Below are 23,580 nucleotides of genomic sequence, written 5' to 3'. Positions count from 1 at the left end.
CAGTTCTCCAAAACAGTAGTGCTCCGGCAGGGGGGTACGGCGGTTAAGAGAGGGAGTCAGAGGGACCTGACCCTGAGAGCCGACGCCACGCTTTCCGCTGCCTCAGCAGCCGGCAGCAAACATCAGCAGGGTTGCAGAGCGGGGAGAGCGCCTCCTCAGCCATGCGCCTCCCTGCATTGAATACCCTTGCTGAGCGGGTTGCGCCGGCTCTGCATACAGCAGGCCTGGGTAAAGTACTCGGGATATGAGGAACCAAAGTAAAACATCAGAAGACAGCTTGCCATCACACCCACCGCATGTCCCATTTAGGCCATATGACTGTTCTATATGCCCTTTAATGCCATCAGACCCCTTCATATGCCCTTATATGCAGTTAGCCCCCACCAGATGGGCTTTATAATTTAAATATACCCATAATGATACCCCCACTCACACCTACAATATACTTAGGGGCAGATTCAGAATACGCTTTATTTGCCAGGTATACTTGCGTATACCAGGAATTTTGTCTTCGGTTTGCTATACAACAGCCAAGTAGGTAACAGAGAAGCAGGGAGGAGGGTCAACTAAAGTCACACAGATGGGAATACCGTAGGGATACAATTGAGTTACATGTACGTCTGGTCAGTCCATGTTCAGCAGTCGGACCGCTTGGGGCAAGAAACTCTTGAAGCTTCTGGTGGACCTGGCGGGGATGGCCCCGTAACACCTGCCGGAAGGAAGCAAGTTAAACATGCTGTGGCCGGGGTGTAGCTGGTCCTTTTACTATCTTCGCTGCCCACTTTTTAGCTCTGGACAGGTACAGGTCCTGTACTGAGGGAAGGTCGGCCCCGATGATCTTCTCTGTGGTTCTGACCACCTTTTGGAGCCTGCATCTGTCCCTCGCGCTGGCGGAGCTGTACCATACCAGTATCGAGGAGCACAGTACCGACTCCACAATCGCGGAGTAGAAGAGGAGCAGAAGCTTCTATGGGATGTTGAACTTCCTTAGTAGCCTGAGGAAGAACAACCTCTGCTGAGCTTTCCCGACAGTGGCGTCAGCGTTGGACCCCCATTTAAGGGCCCAGGAGACTGCTGTCCCTAGAAACTTGAAGGAGTCAACTAGCGATACCACACTGTCGGCAATCGTAGCGGAGGTGCATTAGCTGACTTCTTCCTGAAGTCCACTATCATCTCAACAGTTTTGAGGGGGTTGAGCTCAAGGTTGTTGTGGCTGCACCACTGGGCCAACCAGTCTATTTCCTGTCTATGGGCAGATTCGTCCCTGTCCTTGATGAGGCCGATGATGGTGGTGTCATCCGCAAATTTGATGATCTTTACTGATTGCGCCTCTGAGGTGCAGTCATTTTGTGTACAGGGAGAAGAGCAGGGGTGAGAGGACACGGCCCTGAGGGGCCTCTGTACTAATGGACCGCACTTGAGATGAGAAGTCCCCCGCTTTCACCACCTGTGTCCTATCTTTCAGGAAGTCGACTATCCAGGAACAGGTAGCTTCTGGGACCCCTAGGCAAAGTAATTTGGGGTGGAGGATGCTGGGGACGATTGTATTGAAGGCCGAGCTGAAATCGACAAATGTGACCCTCGCGTAGGTATCGGAAATATCTAGGTGCTGTAGAATGTAGTGCAGCTCCAGGTTGACTGCATCCTTGACACACCGATTCGATCGATAGGTGAACTGTAGGGGATCCAGTCACAGTTTTCAGGTGATTCAAAACCAGACTCTCAAATGTTTTCATGACCACAGACCAGGTTCGTACTAGAGGTGTTTTTGGGGACCGGGACGATAGTAGACCTTTTGAGGCAGGAAGGGACTTTCTGTAGCTCCAGCAATTTGTTAAACTTTGGTAGCTCCTTGCTCAGGTTAGTTCTGTTGAAGTCGCTCAGCACTGTAAGCCGAGAGTCTGGGTGTTTCTGTTCTATGTTGGATATGCATACGGCCAGGTGGTGCAGGGCTTCGTTTGCGCAGGCGAGGGGGGGGGGAATGTACACTCCCACAAGGAAAATTGAGGCAAATTCCTGGAGGGATTAGAAGGGGTTACAGTTGAGAGCATCTCCAGGTGAGGGCTACATGATTTGCCTAGGATCGTTACATTGGTGCACCATCCGTCGTTGATGCAGATGCCACCACCCTTTGTTTTTCCTGAGAGAACCTTGGAGTGATCGGCCCTGAAGAGACTGAAGCCCGGCAGAGATATAGGGTTGTCCGCAATATGGTCGTCCAGCCATGTCTCCATAAATTAGAGGACGGATGACCCTGTAATGCCTGACCCTGCGCTGCCCAGAAGGAGGGACAGTTCATCTAACTTGTTTGTCAGTGAGCGCACATTCGAAAGCAGGATCGCGGGAATTGCAGAACGGTGCCCTCGCCGCCACCTCACTAGGGCGCCTGTGACCTCTGAGACCAGGTCATTCTACTAGGGCCGACATGAGGGCCTCCGTCATTCTCTCTCCGGGGCCGGCGATCCAGTTGCGGCTCGGGCTGCGGGGGGGGGGGGGGGGGGGCGCGGCCACTCTGTCATCCACTTCGGTGTCCACGACGTCTTGATCCCTGCCACACAGGGCAGCAAGGGCCGCTGATCCACACGCCGACGGGCCCGAACATGGCGTAAGCACCACAGGAGCGCTCCAACTTAGGAGGGCTTCCCTGCTGTATTTGGTCACCGGTGGGGTAGACAAGGGCAGGGGGAAACAGGTATTTTGGCTGAGCTGTGTAGCTCCGGGGCAGCCATGTTAGAGGCCATGCTCGCTGCGGGCTTGTATCCTTGAGCTTTAACTCCCAGCGCTATGCCATTGTAAGCCCATTTCCTCATGCAGTAAGCCCATGGCTAACAGGTGTGTAACCCATAGATTCCGAGTTAAGTGCTTGGAGCGCTGGGCTGATGTGGTGGTGAGAGCACTGCTACAAGCCCACAGTATCCCTTAGCTTTGCTATGGAACCCATGCAGATAGATGGGATCATGTGAAATCATCTGGCCCTCACTGTATATACAGACTCCTACTGGCTTTGCTTGTGGCCTACCTATGTTGGGCAGGGGAGGTGGTCATGTGAGTGTCCACAGCACAGGTCCTGCCCACAGCTGCCAGTGTGCGACCCTGCTTCTTCTGCCCCTGGTTCCCCGCTGACAGGTGTTGCTGATCCATCCAAGAGTACATTGAAGCTGGAAGCGGGCCACACACATGCAGTGAAGGGGGGAGGTGGCAGGCTGGCAGGCCGCATTTTGCCCACCCCTATTTTCTCTGGATATTTCATACAGAGCTTTTGGCTCTGGGCTCTGTTGCAGAGACTCCGTAATGTTCTGGCACACAAGTGCAGCTGTCTGACATCTGCAAGTCCTTCACTTTGCCACGAGTGCTTTGATCTCTAGATAAGCTACGGCTTCTGCACTTCCCACTTAAATTACAATTGCAGCCACCTGGTTGAACTAATTGATGAGCCTGCAATCATAAATTGAATCCTGGAACAGTATGTATAGTGGAAGGGGTCATGGGGGATGCGATAGTGTCAGCAAAGCCCCTTTTACACTGTGTCCCGGGAAATTCCCGGGTCTCGGCTCCATGACCCTGGTCGGGATCAGGGTCAAAGACCTGGGACTCTCTTTTTACACCGACCAAAATCCCGGGCTTTGCACGCTCACATGAAAAAACACAGGATTTTAATAGTAGTGTAAAAGGTTCTTTATTTTATTTATTTATTTATTTGTTTTAAACAAGAAAGCCAGTGGCATTTAGATTGGGCGTTTTTTATTAAATTACTTATATGAAACCTGCTGCAAAAGTCTCTTCAAATTATGTCATAGTTTTACCAGTTTCACGTTGAGAGTGAAAAAAAAAAAAAAAGCCAAACATCTCACTGACTAAGAACTGACTATTCATTATTTGGGACAGGGGCCCACAATCATTAAATATTCAACTTGCTGCATGTAGAGACTAAGGGCCTAATGCAGCGTTGATCACAAATGCAAACTCTTTTTCTCTAATGGGCAAAACCATGTGCACTGCAGGTGTGGCAGATAAAACGTGCAGATTTTGGTGGGTTATATTGTTTCTGTGCAGGGTAAATACTGGCTGTTTTATTTTTACACTGCAATTTAGATTTCAGTTTGAACACACCCCACCCAAAATCTAACTCTCTGCACATGTTACATCTGCCCCCCCTGCAGTGCACATGGATTTGTCCATTAGAGAAAGATTTTGATTTTGCGATCCAACCTGAATTAGGCCCTAAAACACATCAGCAATTCCACATTGCTCCGCTGCGGGGACAGCTGGACCAAAGACCAGCTGTCCCGGTGATCTATATAACCGCTAATTCTGTAGCATTACCGACTCTTACTCAACAGCACTACTGTGCATGCATGAACTTGGGGTCAGTCATGCGCACAAAGAACCCAAAGTCAGCAGAAGGAGCTGAACAGGGGCGGAGGAATACTTTCATATTCCTCTGGGAAAATCCGGACCACCTTCCCATAGAATGAAGCGGGGGTCCTGGTGGCAGCCCCACCTGAAAATGGAAGAAGGTTCCTGCTGTAAAGATCCCCAAAAAAATGTAGTATTGATGAATTTGGACTGAAAGTGTAAGCAAGAGTTATCCAGGACTATCTCCTGCGTTACCTGGTATAATGAATGGCCCTGATACTTAATTTTCTACAAAAGTAGGTGAAAATGTTAATGAATAAAATGACTCTGCAGTGCTATTGGGCCTTACAATTTCCAACCACAGTATACCTTGGATATGGCATGGGAGAACCTCAATAGCTGCCATAGAATGCAATATACATTAGAGTCCCTCTTGTGTCAAGACCTACCCTCCTGCTGAGATCACCAGGCTGCATTTTTTTTCTTTGTCGCCATGGTGATACTTGGCAAGCTACGAATTAAAGGGAGCTATAGCTAGTGTGTGTGTGTGTGTGTGTGTGTGTATATAGAATTATTTTTTTATTTTTTTTACACTGATTTAAATAGACTAAGGTTTAAATTACTGTGGATGCATGTTTACTCAATAGTAATTCTATATATACAGTATGTATAAATCAGTACAGATAATAACATTTTGTTAAATTGTTTGCAGCGATCACTTTTGATTCGTATGTCCTAGCATGCTATAACAGCTACTGACCTGGCAAGCTGGGACATAGTGTTCATTCTAGAACCCTGCACCTTTCAAAATCCATGCAGTTCCTCTTTCTTGCCTGGGGTGTCGCTATCTGCTCTGGTGCTTCTCATAACACTCTGGTCTGTATTCAGTACTGAAAAACAGACCGGAGTGTGATAGAAGCACCAGAGCAGATAGCGACACCCCCAGGCAGGAAAGAGGAACTGCATGGATTTTGAAAGGTGCAGGGTGCTAGAATGAACACTAACATACCCAGAGGTGTAACTTATAGATGTGAGGACCATCAAGGCTTCTATAGGGAGAGACACCTGTGTAGTATGCCAGTATATGTCATACCTCCTAGAGATGAGCGCCTGAAATTTTTCGGGTTTTGTGTTTTGGTTTTGGGTTCGGTTCCGCGGCCGTGTTTTGGGTTCGAACGCGTTTTGGCAAAACCTCACCGAATTTTTTTTGTCGGATTCGGGTGTGTTTTGGATTCGGGTGTTTTTTTCAAAAAACACTAAAAAACAGCTTAAATCATAGAATTTGGGGGTCATTTTGATCCCAAAGTATTATTAACCTCAAAAACCATAATTTACACTCATTTTCAGTCTATTCTGAATACCTCACACCTCACAATATTATTTTTAGTCCTAAAATTTGCACCGAGGTCGCTGTGTGAGTAAGATAAGCGACCCTAGTGGCCGACACAAACACCGGGCCCATCTAGGAGTGGCACTGCAGTGTCACGCAGGATGTCCCTTCCAAAAAACCTGAACCACTAGCCATGAACATAGGCCAGGGCCTCAGCCGTTCCTTGCCACTCCGTGTGGTAAATGGCATATTGGCAAGTTTACGCTTCTCCTCCGACAATTTTATTTTAGGTTTTGGAGTCCTTTTTTTACTGATATTTGGTGTTTTGGATTTGACATGCTCTGTACTATGACATTGGGCATCGGCCTTGGCAGACGACGTTGCTGGCATTTCATCGTCTCGGCCATGACTAGTGGCAGCAGCTTCAGCACGAGGTGGAAGTGGATCTTGATCTTTCCCTAATTTTGGAACCTCAACATTTTTGTTCTCCATATTTTAATAGGCACAACTAAAAGGCACCTCAGGTAAACAATGGAGATGGATGGATTGGATACTAGTATACAATTATGGACGGGCTGCCGAGTGCCGACACAGAGGTAGCCACAGCCGTGAACTACCGCACTGTACTGTGTCTGCTGCTAATATATAGACTGGTTGATAAAGAGATAGTATACTCGTAACTAGTATGTATGTATAAAGAAAGAAAAAAAAACCACGGTTAGGTGGTATATACAATTATGGACGGGCTGCCGAGTGCCGACACAGAGGTAGCCACAGCCGTGAACTACCGCACTGTACTGTGTCTGCTGCTAATATAGACTGGTTGATAAAGAGATAGTATACTCGTAACTAGTATGTATGTATGTATAAAGAAAGAAAAAAAAAACCACGGTTAGGTGGTATATACAATTATGGACGGGCTGCCGAGTGCCGACACAGAGGTAGCCACAGCCGTGAACTACCGCACTGTACTGTGTCTGCTGCTAATATATAGACTGGTTGATAAAGAGATAGTATACTACTAATATTATATATACTGGTGGTCAGGTCACTGGTCACTAGTCACACTGGCAGTGGCACTCCTGCAGCAAAAGTGTGCACTGTTTAATTTTAATATAATATTATGTACTCCTGGCTCCTGCTATAACCTATAACTGGCACTGCAGTAGTGCTCCCCAGTCTCCCCCACAATTATAAGCTGTGTGAGCTGAGCAGTCAGACAGATATATAATATATATAGATGATGCAGCACACTGGCCTGAGCCTGAGCAGTGCACACAGATATGGTATGTGACTGAGTCACTGTGTGCTGTGTATCGCTTTTTTCAGGCAGAGAACGGATTATAAATAAAAGTGGTGGTCACTGGTCACTATCAGCAAAACTCTGCACTGTACTGAGTACTCCTAATGCTCCCCAAAATTAGTAAATCAAGTGTCTCTCTAATCTATTCTAAACGGAGAGGACGCCAGCCACGTCCTCTCCCTATCAATCTCAATGCACGTGTGAAAATGGCGGCGACGCGCGGCTCCTTATATAGAATCCGAGTCTCGCGAGAATCCGACAGCGTCATGATGACGTTCGGGCGCGCTCGGGTTAACCGAGCAAGGCGGGAAGATCCGAGTCGCTCGGACCCGTGAAAAAAAACATGAAGTTCTGGCGGGTTCGGATTCAGAGAAACCGAACCCGCTCATCTCTAATACCTCCTAGTATAGTTCTAGAGCTGCTCATTGGAATTTCCAAGAGGCATTCTCCCTTCCACACCCACCACCCATTTTTAAAATGTATTTTTCAATACTCAACTCTTGGGAGTCCCGCGCCAACGTCATTGGTGCTGTTAAAACCCTGTGAAAATGGTGCAGCGGACATTTTCAGAGTTCTGCGTATGCGCATTAGAGAAATCACTGGAAAAATCTTCAACTAGAACGAGCAACAGTTAACCTGGGCATGTTTCCGCTATAACAGGGAGAGTGCATGAAAAAGAACGGCGTGAAAAGAGCTGGTACCCTTGCTCATCCTCCTGGACTGTAAGAAATTGGCTAATGCTGGGCGTGCATTATATTATTGTCTGGCTGAATTGCCCCATGTCTGCATATTGCCCAGATAATTGTGCAGTGTTTTCGTGCGACTGACCCGAAAATTATTGATCGGTTGGACATGCTGGATCCCCCTCCCCCCTCGGGGAGACACTCCAATATTGGGGCCATACACTGTGAGATTCCTCAGTGTATGCCCAGGATATCTAATGGGTGTGAGGCTGTCGGATAAAATGTCTGACAGGATCTGTGACCGATGCATGCACATAATGGGACTGTGCATACGCAAGGCTGCGACTTCTACGAACTGCAGCAGCCCACAGAAGCTAACTAGGGCTGATGATGAGACGGGGAGTGGCTTCCACAGGCAGCACACTCTGCTAATTGCAGCCAGGCCTGGCAGTCCCAGAGGGAGGAAACACTGCTCAATGGGACTGCCTTCCTGCGGGTGACTGGCAGGTAGCACTTTCAGTAGTCGCTGCCAGCCTCAGTGAAGCCAGTGCAGTCACGGACTGGATCTGTCTAGCTGACACTCAGCAGGGTGGGTGGTTGTACTGGGGAGGCTGCAGTCCTGCAGCCCACAAGTATGATCTGCCACTGGTTGTGGCCATATGGAGCGTATCTAGCACATCAATGGCGCTAGGCAACCCTCAAATCCCCTGCGTGCACCTCTGTGGCTGCTGCAAGTCTCACTCTCGCCATATACTTTCCAGGAGTCAGGAGAAATGTGCCCGTCTAGGAGAGTAAAGTCTGTTAGGTGGCAATACTTTCAGAAAATAGATCCATAAATGCGTTTTGGTAGTCGAGCTATAAAATGACGTGCTCTTTGTTGGGTGTGATTACATTAAAATGCAACTTACCTTGTTCTTGGTAATATGAATCATGGGGAACCTAACAAAGATCTCCTCTAATAAGTGTTCATTATGGGCATGGTACTGCCTTAGGCATATCACCGTGACATTTGCAAAAATAGACGTTCCTCCTTCCATACTTAAACGCATACATGAATATGGAGACCTAAACGTCGGGATTGTTTAAGACTGAAATGTATAGTTCAAGAGCAATATATTTAATTTGTAAAGCAAAAGTATTAAAATACTGTTTAACTGAAAGCTCTTCCAGCGCATAACAGATAATGGGCCTAATTCAGAGTTGATCGCAGCAGCAAATTTGTTAGCAGTTGGGCAAAACCATGTGCACTGCAGGTGGGGCAGATGTAACATGTGCAGAGAGAGTTAGATTTGGGTGGGGTGTGTTTAAACTGAAATCTAAATTGCAGTGTAAAAATAAAGCAGCCAGTATTAACTCTGCACAGAAACAAAATAACCCACCCAAATCTAACTCTCTCTGCACATGTTATATCTGCCCCACCTGCAGTGCACATGGTTTTGCCCAACTGCTAACAAATTTGCTGCTGCGATCAACTCTGAATTACCCCCTATACCACCAGTGGCACACACATGCAGGGAAGGACAGGATGGACATGTGTTTTTTTCCCCTTGAGACTGAGACGGCTAGATGGTTGGATAGTGGGGCATTGACCTAAGGGGCCAGATGTAATGCCGTGCGGGATGCCAGACTAACTCCTCCTCCTCCCCTTTTTTTTTTTGTTAAAGGGGCAATCACAAGGCAAAACCATGCCTTGTAAGTGATTGCCCCTTTAACAAAAAAAAAAAAAAAAAGTCGGCGTTCAGCTGGCATTACATTCGGGTCCAAGGAGTGCTGCTAAATTGGTATCTTGAAGCTTATTCATTCAAAGTTCCTTGAGTAATGTCAGCCATAATAATGTACCTAGGCAGGGGCGGCAGCCAATACAAAGACGTTCTGCATCCGATTGTCTTTCTGCCATTTCATCTTGAATGTCCTCTCACCATCTCAGACTCTGGGGCAGATGTATTAACCTGGAGAAGGCATCAGGAAGTGATAAACCAGTGATATGTGCAAGGTGATAAACGCACCAGCCAATCAGCTCCAATATGTAAACAAGTTAGGAGCTGATTGGCTGGTACATTTATCACCTTGCACTTATCACTGGTTTATCACTTCCTTATGCCTTCTCCAGGCTTAATACATCTGCCCCTCGTTCTTCCAAGACTGAACTAATTAATTTGTCACCAGCCAACAGAAGCCACATACCTACAATCTCAATTTCTGTTGACAACACAATAAGACCTACCCTTGAAGCCTATGCCCTATGTCTTTTACTCACAGCTCTTATGTTACAAACTGTATAAAAAGTATTTTACATGCATCTCAGAAACAACATGAGTGTATGTAGATTGTCGCTACATCTGCGCTAAACGAGACCTATGAACTATGTGATATGAAAGGTTTCAACAGAGTGACTGCAATCGGAAATTCTAGGAACCAAGCATTTTGTCCCTCCTGCAATGGATCATGTTGGGAGGTATATAACCCATAAAACGTATATAAAAACAGATAGAACTGAGATTCACACACCTATAGCTGAGGCAGATGTAGCATCTTGTACAAACAAATGTCCCTGATTTCCCAAACCTGATTGCACATGTGAGGTGTTCAGCACTATTATCTCAGTAATAAAAGTCAGCACATTTTATAGAGTTGGAAGAACAGACATGACGCTCAAAGCATGTTCTATCAAGACAAATTGTTCTTCTAATTACTGTAGCTAAGAAGTGACTGTCTTTCCATATAGATGGCTCTCATTGGCCAGCTCTACAGCCCGGTCAGTGACTGCTGTGTAAGAATATATTTTTCTCTGACGTCCTAGTGGATGCTGGGAACTCCGTAAGGACCATGGGCAATAGCGGCTCCGCAGGAGACTGGGCACAAAAGTAAAAGCTTTAGGACTACCTGGTGTGCACTGGCTCCTCCCCCTATGACCCTCCTCCAAGCCTCAGTTAGATTTTTGTGCCCGAACGAGAAGGGTGCACACTAGGTGGCTCTCCTGAGCTGCTTAGTGAAAAAGTTTAAGTATAGGTTTTTTATTTTCAGTGAGTCCTGCTGGCAACAGGTTCACTGCACCGAGGGACTAAGGGGAGAAGAAGCGAACTCACCTGCGTGCAGAGTGGATTGGGCTTCTTAGGCTACTGGACATTAGCTCCAGAGGGACGATCACAGGCCCAGCCATGGATGGGTCCCAGAGCCGCGCCGCCGGCCCCCTTACAGAGCCAGAAGACAGAAGAGGTCCGGGAAATCGGCGGCAGAAGACGTCCTGTCTTCAATAAGGTAGCGCACAGCACCGCAGCTGTGCGCCATTGCTCTCAGCACACTTCACACTCCGGTCACTGAGGGTGCAGGGGGGGGGCGCCCTGAGACGCAATAAAAACACCTTAGATGGCGAAAAATACATCGCATATAGCTCCTGGGCTATATGGATGCGTTTAACCCCTGCCAGTTTTTCCTTAAAAAAGCGGGAGAAAGGCCGCCGAGAAGGGGGCGGAGCCTATCTCCTCAGCACACAAGCGCCATTTTCCCTCACAGCTCCGCTGGAAGGACGTCTCCCTGACTCTCCCCTGCAGTCCTGCACTACAGAAACAGGGTAAAACAAGAGAGGGGGGGCACTAATTTGGCAGATTAATCAATACAGAAGCTATATAAGGGAAAAACACTTATATAAGGTTATCCCTGTATATATATAGCGCTCTGGTGTGTGCTGGCAAACTCTCCCTCTGTCTCCCCAAAGGGCTAGTGGGGTCCTGTCCTCTATCAGAGCATTCCCTGTGTGTGTGCTGTGTGTCGGTACGTTGTGTCGACATGTATGAGGAGGAAAATGGTATGGAGGCGGAGCAATTGCCTGTAATAGTGATGTCACCCCCTAGGGAGTCGACACCTGACTGGATGGTCTTATGGAAGGAATTACGTGATAGCGTCAGCACTTTACAAAAGACTGACGACATGAGACAGCCGGCAAGTCAGTTAGTACCTGTCCAGGCGTCTCAAACACCGTCAGGGGCTCTAAAGCGCCCGTTACCTCAGATGGTCGACACAGACCCAGACACGGACACTGACTCCAGTGTCGACGGTGAGGAAACAAACGTGTTTTCCAGTAGGGCCACACGTTACATGATCACGGCAATGAAGGAGGTTTTGAACATTTCTGATACTACAAGTACCACAAAAAAGGGTATTATGTGGGGTGTGAAAAAACCAGGGCCGAAACTAGGGGGGGGGGCTAGGGGGGCAGGCGACCTGGGCGCCAGATTGGAGGGGGCGCCGAGACCCCCTAACACCCGCCGCGGCACTTACTTTTAAACCCCCTTCTCCCGAGTGCCCAGCTCGGGGGGCGGGGTTTCGCGGAATGACGCGATTGCGTCGTGACGTCACGGCGCAAACGCGTCATTCCACGAAACCCCGCCGGAGGAGGGAGAAGGAGGAGCCCGGAGCCGCGCAGACGAGGAGGGAGAGGCGGCTGAAGAGCGGCGAGAACCGCTTCAAATGTAAGTCAGCCCCTCTCCCTTCCTCTCTCTCTCTCTCTCTCTCTCCCTCCACCACCTGCCGCAATGTGTAAAATGGGGACCTGTGCCTGCCGCTATGTGTAAAATGGGGACCTGTGCCTGCCGCTATGTGTAAAATGGGGACCTGTGCCTGCCGCTATGTGTAAAATGGGGACACTTGCCAGCGTACTGTGTAAAATGGGGACCTGTGCCTGCCGCTATGTGTAAAATGGGGACACTTGCCAGCGTACTGTGTAAAATGGGGACCTGTGCCTGCCGCTATGTGTAAAATGGACACTTGCCAGCGAACTGTGTAAAATGGGGACCTGTGCCTGCCGCAATGTGTAAAATGGGGACCTGTGCCTGCCGCAATGTGTAAAATGGGGACACTTGCCAGCGTACTGTGTAAAATGGGGACCTGTGCCTGCCGCTATGTGTAAAATGGGGACACCTGTCTGCCGCAATGTGTAAAATGGGGAATGGGGACACTTGCCTGTCGTACTGTGTAAAATGGGGACACTTTTTCCTGGATATGTAATTTATGTTAGAAAAGGCAGTTTTTCAGGTAAAAAAGTTCTGAAAGATATATATATATATATATATATATATATATATATATATATATATATATATATAATATATATTATTTTTATTTATTGTAAAATATTATTATTATTTTTTTTTGGGGGGGGGGGGGGGGTGTCAAATGACTACCTTGCCCCGGGTGACAAAAATCCTAGTTTCGGCCCTGAAAAAACTACCCGTAGTTTTTCCTGAATCAGATGAATTAAATGAGGTGTGTGATGAAGCGTGGGTTTCCCCCGATAAAAAACTGCTAATTTCTAAAAAATTATTGGCATTATACCCTTTCCCGCCAGAGGTTAGGGCGCGTTGGGAAACACCCCCTAGGGTAGATAAGGCGCTCACACGCTTATCAAAACAAGTGGCGTTACCGTCTCCTGATACGGCCGCCCTCAAGGAGCCAGCTGATAGGAAGCTGGAAAATATCCTAAAAAGTATATACACACATACTGGTGTTATACTGCGACCAGCAATCGCCTCAGCCTGGATGTGCAGTGCTGGGGTGGCTTGGTCGGATTCCCTGACTGAAAATATTGATACCCTGGACAGGGACAGTATATTATTGACTATAGAGCATTTAAAGGATGCATTTCTATATATGCGAGATGCACAGAGGGATATTTGCACTCTGGCATCAAGAGTAAGTGCGCTGTCCATTTCTGCCAGAAGAGGGTTATGGACGCGACAGTGGTCAGGTGATGCGGATTCCAAACGGCATATGGAAGTATTGCCGTATAAAGGGGAGGAGTTATTTGGGGTCGGTCTATCGGACCTGGTGGCAACGGCTGGGAAATCCACCTTTTTACCCCAGGTCACCTCTCAGCAGAAAAAGACACCGTCTTTTCAGGCTCAGTCCTTTCGTCCCCATAAGGGCAAGCGGGCAAAAGGCCACTCATATCTGCCCCGGGGCAGAGGAAGGGGAAAAAGACTGCAGCAGGCAGCCTCTTCCCAGGAACAGAAGCCCTCCCCCGCTTCTGCCAAGTCCTCAGCATGACGCTGGGGCCTTACAAGCGGACTCGGGTACGGTGGGGGGTCGTCTCAAGAATTTCAGCGCGCAGTGGGCTCACTCGCAAGTGGACCCCTGGATCCTGCAGGTAGTATCTCAGGGATACAAATTGGAATTTGAGACGTCTCCCCCTCACCGGTTCCTGAAGTCTGCTTTACCAACGTCTCCCTCCGACAGGGAGACGGTATTGGAAGCCATTCACAAGCTGTATTCTCAGCAGGTGATAATCAAGGTACCCCTCCTACAACAGGGAAAGGGGTATTATTCCACGCTGTTTGTGGTACCGAAGCCGGACGGCTCGGTGAGACCTATTTTAAATCTGAAATCCTTGAACACTTACATACAAAGGTTCAAATTCAAGATGGAGTCACTCAGAGCAGTGATAGCGAACCTGGAAGAAGGGGACTATATGGTGTCTCTGGACATCAAGGATGCTTACCTCCATGTCCCAATTTGCCCTTCTCACCAAGGGTACCTCAGGTTTGTGGTACAGAACTGTCACTATCCGTTTCAGACGCTGCCGTTTGGATTGTCCACGGCACCCCGGGTCTTTACCAAGGTAATGGCCGAAATGATGATTCTTCTTCGAAGAAAAGGCGTCTTAATTATCCCTTACTTGGACGATCTCCTGATAAGGGCAAGGTCCAGGGAACAGTTAGAGGTCGGAGTAGCACTATCTCAAGTAGTACTACGACAGCACGGGTGGATTCTAAATATTCCAAAATCGCAGCTGATTCCGACGACACGTCTGCTGTTCCTAGGGATGATTCTGGACACAGTCCAGAAAAAGGTGTTTCTCCCGGAGGAGAAAGCCAGGGAGTTATCCGAGCTAGTCAGGAACCTCCTAAAACCAGGCCAAGTGTCAGTGCATCAATGCACAAGGGTCCTGGGAAAAATGGTGGCTTCTTACGAAGCGATTCCATTCGGCAGATTCCACGCAAGAACTTTTCAGTGGGATCTGCTGGACAAATGGTCCGGATCGCATCTTCAGATGCATCAGCGGATACCCCTGTCTCCAAGGACAAGGGTGTCTCTCCTGTGGTGGTTGCAGAGTGCTCATCTTCTAGAGGGCCGCAGATTCGGCATTCAGGACTGGGTCCTGGTGACCACGGATGCCAGCCTGAGAGGCTGGGGAGCAGTCACACACGGAAGAAATTTCCAGGGCTTGTGGTCAAGCATGGAAACGTCATTTCACATAAATATCCTGGAACTAAGGGCCATTTACAATGCCCTAAGTCAAGCAAGGCCTCTGCTTCAGGGTCAGCCGGTGTTGATCCAATCGGACAACATCACGGCAGTCGCCCACGTAAACAGACAGGGCGGCACAAGAAGCAGGAGGGCAATGGCAGAAGTTGCAAGGATTCTTCGCTGGGCGGAAAATCATGTGATAGCACTGTCAGCAGTGTTCATTCCGGGAGTGGACAACTGGGAAGCGGACTTCCTCAGCAGACACGACCTCCACCCGGGGGAGTGGGGACTTCACCCAGAAGTCTTCCACATGATTGTGAACCGTTGGGAAAAACCAAAGGTGGACATGATGGCGTCCCGCCTCAACAAAAAACTAGACAGATATTGCGCCAGGTCAAGGGACCCTCAGGCAATAGCTGTGGACGCTCTGGTAACACCGTGGGTGTACCAGTCAGTGTATGTGTTCCCTCCTCTGCCTCTCATACCCAAGGTACTGAGAATCATAAGAAGGAGAGGAGTAAGGACTATACTCGTGGCTCCGGATTGGCCAAGAAGGACTTGGTACCCGGAACTTCAAGAGATGCTCACGGAGGACCCGTGGCCTCTACCTCTAAGAAAGGACCTGCTCCAGCAGGGACCATGTCTGTTCCAAGACTTACCGCGGCTGCGTTTGACGGCATGGCGGTTGAACGCCGGATCCTGAAGGAAAAAGGCATTCCGGATGAAGTCATCCCTACCCTGATCAAAGCCAGGAAGGATGTAACCGTGCAACATTATCACCGTATTTGGCGTAAATATGTTGCGTGGTGTGAGGCCAGGAAGGCCCCTACAGAGGAATTTTAACTGGGTCGTTTCCTGCATTTCCTGCAAACAGGACTGTCTATGGGCCTAAAATTAGGGTCCATTAAGGTTCAAATTTCTGCCCTGTCAATTTTCTTCCAAAAAGAACTGGCTTCAGTTCCTGAAGTTCAGACGTTTGTCAAGGGGGTACTGCATATACAGCCTCCTTTTGTGCCTCCAGTGGCACCTTGGGATCTCAATGTAGTTTTGGGGTTCCTAAAATCACATTGGTTTGAACCACTCACCACTGTGGACTTAAAATATCTCACATGGAAAGTGGTAATGCTGTTAGCCCTGGCTTCAGCCAGGCGTGTCTCAGAATTGGCGGCTTTATCCTATAAAAGCCCTTACCTAATTTTTCATACGGACAGGGCAGAATTGAGGACTCGTCCTCAATTTCTCCCTAAGGTGGTTTCAGCGTTTCACTTGAACCAGCCTATTGTGGTACCTGCGGCTACTAGGGACTTGGAGGACTCCAAGTTGCTGGACGTAGTCAGGGCCCTGAAAATATGTTTCCAGGACGGCTGGAGTCAGAAAATCTGACTCGCTGTTTATCCTGTATGCACCCAACAAGCTGGGTGCTCCTGCTTCTAAGCAGACTATTGCTCGTTGGATTTGTAGTACAATTCAGCTTGCACATTCTGTGGCAGGCCTGCCACAGCCAAAATCTGTAAAAGCCCATTCCACAAGGAAAGTGGGCTCATCTTGGGCGGCTGCCCGAGGGGTCTCGGCTTTACAACTTTGCCGAGCAGCTACTTGGTCAGGGGCAAACACGTTTGCTAAATTCTACAAATTTGATACCCTGGCTGAGGAGGACCTGGAGTTCCCTCATTCGGTGCTGCAGAGTCATCCGCACTCTCCCGCCCGTTTGGGAGCTTTGGTATAATCCCCATGGTCCTTACGGAGTTCCCAGCATCCACTAGGACGTCAGAGAAAATAAGAATTTACTTACCGATAATTCTATTTCTCGTAGTCCGTAGTGGATGCTGGGCGCCCATCCCAAGTGCGGATTGTCTGCAATACTTGTACATAGTTATTGTTACAAAAATCGGGTTATTATTGTTGTGAGCCATCTTTTCAGAGGCTCCTCTGTTATCATGCTGTTAACTGGGTTCAGATCACAGGTTGTACGGTGTGATTGGTGTGGCTGGTATGAGTCTTACCCGGGATTCAAAATCCTTCCTTATTGTGTACGCTCGTCCGGGCACAGTATCCTAACTGAGGCTTGGAGGAGGGTCATAGGGGGAGGAGCCAGTGCACACCAGGTAGTCCTAAAGCTTTTACTTTTGTGCCCAGTCTCCTGCGGAGCCGCTATTCCCCATGGTCCTTACGGAGTTCCCAGCATCCACTACGGACTACGAGAAATAGAATTATCGGTAAGTAAATTCTTATTTATACAGACAATGTGTTAAGAAGTAGCCAGACCTTAATCTATATCAAAGGCTGTGTAGGTATTACTGAGCAGAATAATGCAGTAAGGGTTCCATGTTAAGGAGAAGTTTCACCAATTGAACAATCGGAGACTGCTGGGTTTACTTTGCAGAAATCCTCTGTGGATTGAGTGACGGTCAGCGATGTCACAGTGCCGTAGCAGGGGGACTCTGGGCGCATGTGATGTCATTATGTCGGGGAACTAGAATTTGGAGCGGGAAGCTGGGCATCCTGATTGTCCTGAGGACGTGCCCTGCGTTTTATCTAGGAAATACCTTTCCAGGCGGCCCTCGTGCTTCAAGCAGGTGCTGTTGTAACTTTGTTACAGCACTTTGGTGTCATGTCTCAAAAACCCTGCTTCAGTATTGTGCTTACTTGCTGATATTTACACACGCTGGGCAAATACAGCTGATCTCTGGAGAGGAGGAAAGGCTTCTATATTGTTCAACGATATAATCATCCATCGCCGGCAATTCCCCGACGCCTAGTGTATACCCGCCTTTAGACTTAGTAAAGTTCTTCCCAATGTTGATGAAATGCTGTCTGTCCTCGGTACCCCAAACAGTTCATGGTTTCCAGGTCACCCAACGGGTGCACAAATGTACTTACTGACACTATTTTGAACTCATTACTCATTGACACATTGCCCAGGTCACCCAGCAGGAGCACAGGTGTACTCATTACTCATGGACACTGGGGGTCATTCCGAGTTGATCGCTAGCTGCCGTTGTTCGCAGCGCAGCAATCGGTGAAAAAAAAATGGCTAATCTGCGCATGCACCGCAATGCGCACACGCGACGTACGGGTACAAAGAGCATCGTGGTTTTGCACAAGTTCTAGCGAAGCATTCAGTCGCATGGCCAAACGCAGGAAGATTGACATGAAGTGGGCGTTTCTGGGTGTCAACCGACCGTTTTCAGAGAGTGCTTAGAAAAAAGCAGGCGCGTCGGGGGGGAAAAACGCAGGCGTGGCTGGGCGGGTGTGTGACGTGAAAAGCCGTCCCTCCGTCGTTAGAATCAATGCACACGAAGAGTAACTACAGGGCTGGTCTTGTTTTGCACAAAATGATTTTGCAGGCGCTCTGCTGCACAAGCGTTCACACTTCTGCAAAGCGAAAATACACTCCCCGGTGGGCGGCGACTATGCGTTTCCACGGCTGCTAAAAGTAGCTAGCGAGCGATCAACTCGGAATGACCCCCACATTTCCCAGGTCATCCAGCAGGTGCACAGGTGTACTCATTACTCACTGACACGTCACCCAGTAGGAGCACACGTGTGCAACTTCCACACTAACACAGGTGGAGCCAATTATTAAACCTGTTATTCTGTGAGGAGACCTGGCAAAATGAGCTGTTTGGGATCCTGAGGACTGAGTTTTAGGAGCTGATGGTCTAGAATAGACCTTCCCAACCTCATTCCTCATGGCACACCAACAGTGCAGGTTTTAGTGATCTCCAGGCCTCAGCACAGGTGGTTAAATCAAAAGTAACTGAGGAACTAATTTAGTCACCTGTGCTTAAGCATGAATATCACTAAAACCTGGACTAGTCGTCTGCCTTAACGACTGAGGTTGGGAATGCTTGGTCTAGAATAGGGGTGGGTAACATGCGGCCCACGGGCCGGATGCGGCCCGCGGACCGATCCTGCCTGGCCCGCTGTGCCCCACCAGAGTGCAATGACAAGAGGCCCGACAGGCCGCTTGTCATTGCACTGCTCGCAGACGCGGCGCATGGTCAGCTGACCGGGATTTCCTCTATCTCATGCGCTGGGCGTCACGGGGGCGGCGCTGGGCGTCACGGGGGCGGTGCTGGGCGTGCACTGCAGAGTGGGACTCGGAGCAGAACGAAGCGGCCAGTGGGGAGCACAAGCGGAGGCCAGTGGGGAGAAGAAACGGCGGCCAGCGGGGAGAAGCAGCAGCAGCAGCAGCGCGGATCATCACTGACAGTGGGGATCGTCACTAACAAATAGGTAAACCCCCTGGATAAAGCTAAAGCTGCCCTATAAGTTATGGGGAGGGGAGTTAAAAACGGTTGTATGGGTTTAGGGGAGTGGGGGGGGGGAGGGTAAGGACTGCTATATAGGTTTAGGGGAGGGTGGGGAAAGGGGGGTAGGGACTGTCTGCCGTAATGTGTAAAAACGGGGGTGCTGTCTGCCGTAATGTGTAAAAACGGGGGGTGCTGTCTGCCGTAATGTGTAAAAACGGGGGCACTGTCTGCCGTAATGTATAAAAGCGGGGGCGCTGTCTGCCGTAATGTGTAAAAGCGGGGGCGCTGTCTGCCGTAATGTGTAAAAGCGGGGGCGCTGTCTGCCGTAATGTGTAAAAGCGGGGGCGCTGTCTGCCGTAATGTATAAAAGCGGGGGCGCTGTCTGCCGTAATGTATAAAAGCGGGGGCGCTGTCTGCCGTAATTATAAAAATGGGGGTGATCTGTCGTAATCTGTAAAAAGGGGACGCTGTCTGTCGTAATGTGTAAAAAGGGGGACACTGTCTGCCATAATGTGTAAAAAGGGATCTCTTTTTGAGTATTTTGTGTGTGGCCCTCGAATATTCGCTGGAAGTGTTAAGCGGCCCCCCAGCTGAAATAATTGCCCACCCCTGGTCTAGAAGCATGTTTCACAGTTTTCCTTTAGTCTGGTGACTCCTTATCTCAACACGACCAACCCATGTAACTAAGTGAATAAACTGCCATATACTACAGTTATTTATAAGTAAAGGTAAAATGCAAAATCCCTATTGTCTCTGCTACATCCTGCTGGAAGCACTTCAGGTTTGTCCGGGAGTCTTGTGACCTCAATTTAATTGTATGTTCTTATTAATGCTGAAAGGTCTCGTTGTTTCATTGTCAGAATTCATTTAAATCAGTGGCAGCACTGAAGACGCACACCTCACCTTGTCAGAGACTTTTCTAGTAGAGTAACGTCTGACCCAGCCTCAGGTTGTAGTATATGTGCTAGGTTTTCTTGTGCACAGTTGCTGCAACAAACTAAGCAGTGACTTTAAGACTTGACCGATTTTTGTGGGGGAAACTAGTACGTACACAGGGCACGGTTTTACCAGTGATTTAGTTTACAAAGGGGGAAAAGGGGAGACTAAAGCTGGTAAATTTGGAGTGAGAGGTAATTGATAAAAGCCTGGACTTTGTAAGGCACTGCAGACCCCTTGTGGCACCATATAAATATGGATTGTAATAATAATGCAGACTGCTTTGTCAGAGGTGGAAACTTTTTATTTTTTATTTTAATGCATTCAGATTTTTGTGCAAATGACTGAAAATAGTCTCAATGCGTTGGGTACAATATGCCGGCGGTCAGAAGACTGACCGCGGCATCGCATCTCGATGCTTAGAATCCCAACAAGGGCTAGGTAAGTATACTTACCTGCCCCCAATGCTCCCCTAACCCTCCCTTTCTGCAGTCTAAACCTAACTCCACCCCAAACCCTCCAGCCTAATCCCACCCTATGGCGTCTCATCCTGCTACCTAAACCAACCCCCCAAAACAGTCACTGGGATCTCTGCATCTGAAAATGCCACCGGTGTCGGCATGCCAACCAATTGGGACTATTTCCACTTGTGGCTGTCCATGCAAAGGGCTTTGTTGTGCTTCCCCACACGCTCAGAAGGGCCCCCAGCTCCTGCAGTAGAAGTGAAATGATTGCTTTTGTGATCATTTCACTTCTTTGCACATCCTTTTGGAGCCCCTGTCCCTTGTGAGATTTTTAGTACATCAGGAGAATGTCTATTTCTTACTGCCGCGAATAGTGGTGATGAGAAATTCTAATTATCGGGGTTAAAACCCGATTATTTCGTAAATATGAACCTTACAATGAGCAATACTCTAGTGCTGCTTCAGTATGTCAGAATTGTTCAATTAAACACGGTTGCATGTTTAATTGAATAAAATAAAACCTATAAAAGGGATAGTCGCTTGTAACGTGCTTAATTTTGTTTTGTTTTTATTTTTCATCCAAGGAGTCGATTTTAAAATGAAAACCATCGATGTTGATGGCATCAAAGTGCGAATACAGATCTGGTAAGTGGCATGTATTGATTCTGCACTGCCGTACGCATAGCTACCTAACAATCTGTAGTGAGGGTGTGTAGAAGTGTTCTGATATTCAGGGAAATCCTGGGAAAGCTTCTCTAGCTTACACAGCATTAAGGGCCTAATTCGTACTTGTAAGGAATTGCAGAGCCGCAAGCAGAGGCGGCTCCAGAGCTGTGGCTGCATAGCCCACAATGTCACCAGTCTTTACTCAAAATGACGATTTTAAACCTAGCTGTGTAATTCTTTCCAAACCCGAGAGAAGATGGGGAATTGCTGTGCAGAATGGCTGACTATTGGGGTCATTCTGACACGATTGCACGCTGCAGTTTTTCGCAGCATAGTGATCGGGTTAGAAATGCGCCATCGCTGCGCTACGATCGCCTCTGCCAGATTGACGGGCAGAGGCAGTCGATGGGCGGAAGGGGGTGAAACGGCGGCGTTTGACTGCCGTTTCGTGGGCGCGGTCCGGCCAATGCAGGCGTGACTGGATCGCGTGGGGAGTGGCCTGCGTGATGTCACACGCAGCCACTGCGGGCCGGGGAGCGAACAGTAGCTCCCGACCAGCATGCTAAAGCTGCGCTGGTCGGGAGCTACTCTTGAAGTGCAAAGGCATCTGGGAAGGGGGGTAGGCGGCACTGACATGCGGGGCCGGTCAGCTCGGAATGACCTCCTATATTCCATTTAATGCTGTCTGTTAAGTTGTTTTACACAATTTTTCTTAACTATCAAGTTTAGTCCTCAACTTGAAAATCATCACATCTGAAACACAAGCTGACCTCTGTAAGTGTACTAGTATTATTAATCCGTCATTGACTAGGTCGCTACCTGTTGTGCCGAGCATTATCTGTGTTTTTGCCTCCTCTTTCTTTTATTGCTATTGTGTATATAGGGCCTAATTCAGTAAGAATTGCAAATTCGGCTAATTAGCAGAATTTGCAATCCTTTGGATCGCATACTGGGGACTGCCCGTCGCAGGGCAAGGCCACCCAGCATGTTGACTTCTGCCTCCCCCCCCCCCCCCCCCCCCCCTTGATGAAGCAAAAATTGCGATCGCAGTGCAATTTCTTCTTCCTCGCAGGAATTGTGGATGCCTCTTGCTGGCGCAATGTAGCTGCGCCCGCAAGGGGCCCTCCGCCATGTTCCCGTTTGTGATGTCATGCAGCCGCCGTGGTCACGTCCCCATTCACACTGCACCACCCCCCCCGTTTGGATGGCTCCACCCCTGCAACGCTCTGTCTCCGCCTTGTAGTGTTGCATAGATTCATGGTAAACATTTAACACACTGTTGTTGTTGTTGTTATGACTTTTTTTTTTTTTTTTTACCAACTTTCATGGATTCAAAATTGTAAGCGCATACCTTTTTGGATGTTTATAGGTCAGCTGATTTAGGGGTCCATTTATCAGTAATAGCATTTACAATGCTAGATTAGCACCCAGGATCGCATTCTGCAAAACGCAATTACATTGGGTTAATATCAGGGCCGGTTCTGGGGCTTCTGGCGGCCCGGGTGGCATTAGGGGGCGTGGCTTCGTACAGGGGGCGTGGTCATTTACGCCCCCTGTACAGACTGAAATGATGTGCGGTGCGCGAGGACGTCATCGTGCACCGCACAGTAAAGGACCTCTCCACGAAGGGAAACTAGACGCGTACGCGTCTAGTTTCCCTTCTCAGCAGCAGCAGGGGGACAGTGGGGGGCACACAGCAGCAGCGGATCTTTCCCTGGTGCGGCGCCCTCCGGATGGCGCCCTGCGCCCTCCAGATGGCGCCCTGCGCCCTCTGGAAGGCGGCGCCCCGGGCAAAAGTCCTGCTTGCCCGTGGCAATATCCGCTACTGGTTAATATATTATTACCTCTGTTATACCTTCAGGTATACTTGCCTATCTTGCTACCCCCAACTCCGGGAGGAGGCAGCGTTGAAGGCGCATGGGGGCGTGGCCGGCGGCATGATGAGCCGTCCGAGGGTGCGTGATGACGGAAAAGTGGGCAGTCCGGGGGCGGGGGAGGTGACATCACGATTGCTTCATCGTGGCTTCCTCCCCCCGCCATACAGTGCTGATAAACTAGGCACTGGATAGCGGGGACGGAGCTACGATGACACGATTTAGTGCAAATCGGATCCCCTCGGCTGCCCACTACTTCTCTGCTGTGGGTGGCCGCGGTGGGGAGTGGAGGGCCTGATGAGGAAAATCAGGAGGATTGCCCGCCCTACCGGAAATATTAAGTATGCCTTCATGTGATAGTTAATATTTCTGGTTAACCCCCGAAAACGAAAACAAGTGGTTTTGGTGATTAAGCTGAAAATATTGAATGATAACTGGGTCTCATAGTTCTGGATTGTGCTGCCAAACCT

The 23,580-nt window shown here is 48.8% G+C and overlaps 1 protein-coding gene across 3 annotated transcripts in view; it reads left to right on the top strand.

Annotated features, from left to right (window-relative positions):
* The window catches only part of RAB15 (RAB15, member RAS oncogene family), a 71,067-nt gene that overhangs the window by 4,674 nt on the left and 42,813 nt on the right, over positions 1–23,580 (top strand). For all 3 annotated transcript variants that reach the window (XM_063947193.1, XM_063947192.1, XM_063947194.1), the window contains exon 2: positions 21,155–21,215. In XM_063947193.1, coding sequence (XP_063803263.1) covers positions 21,155–21,215 — 61 coding nt within the window. The remainder of the gene's footprint in view (positions 1–21,154; positions 21,216–23,580) is intronic.

Source organism: Pseudophryne corroboree, chromosome 12 (genome assembly GCF_028390025.1).
Source record: "Pseudophryne corroboree isolate aPseCor3 chromosome 12, aPseCor3.hap2, whole genome shotgun sequence".
Classification (NCBI taxonomy): domain Eukaryota; kingdom Metazoa; phylum Chordata; class Amphibia; order Anura; family Myobatrachidae; genus Pseudophryne; species Pseudophryne corroboree.
Note: the sequence above shows the minus strand (reverse complement) of the source record. Positions and strands in the feature narration are given on the sequence as shown.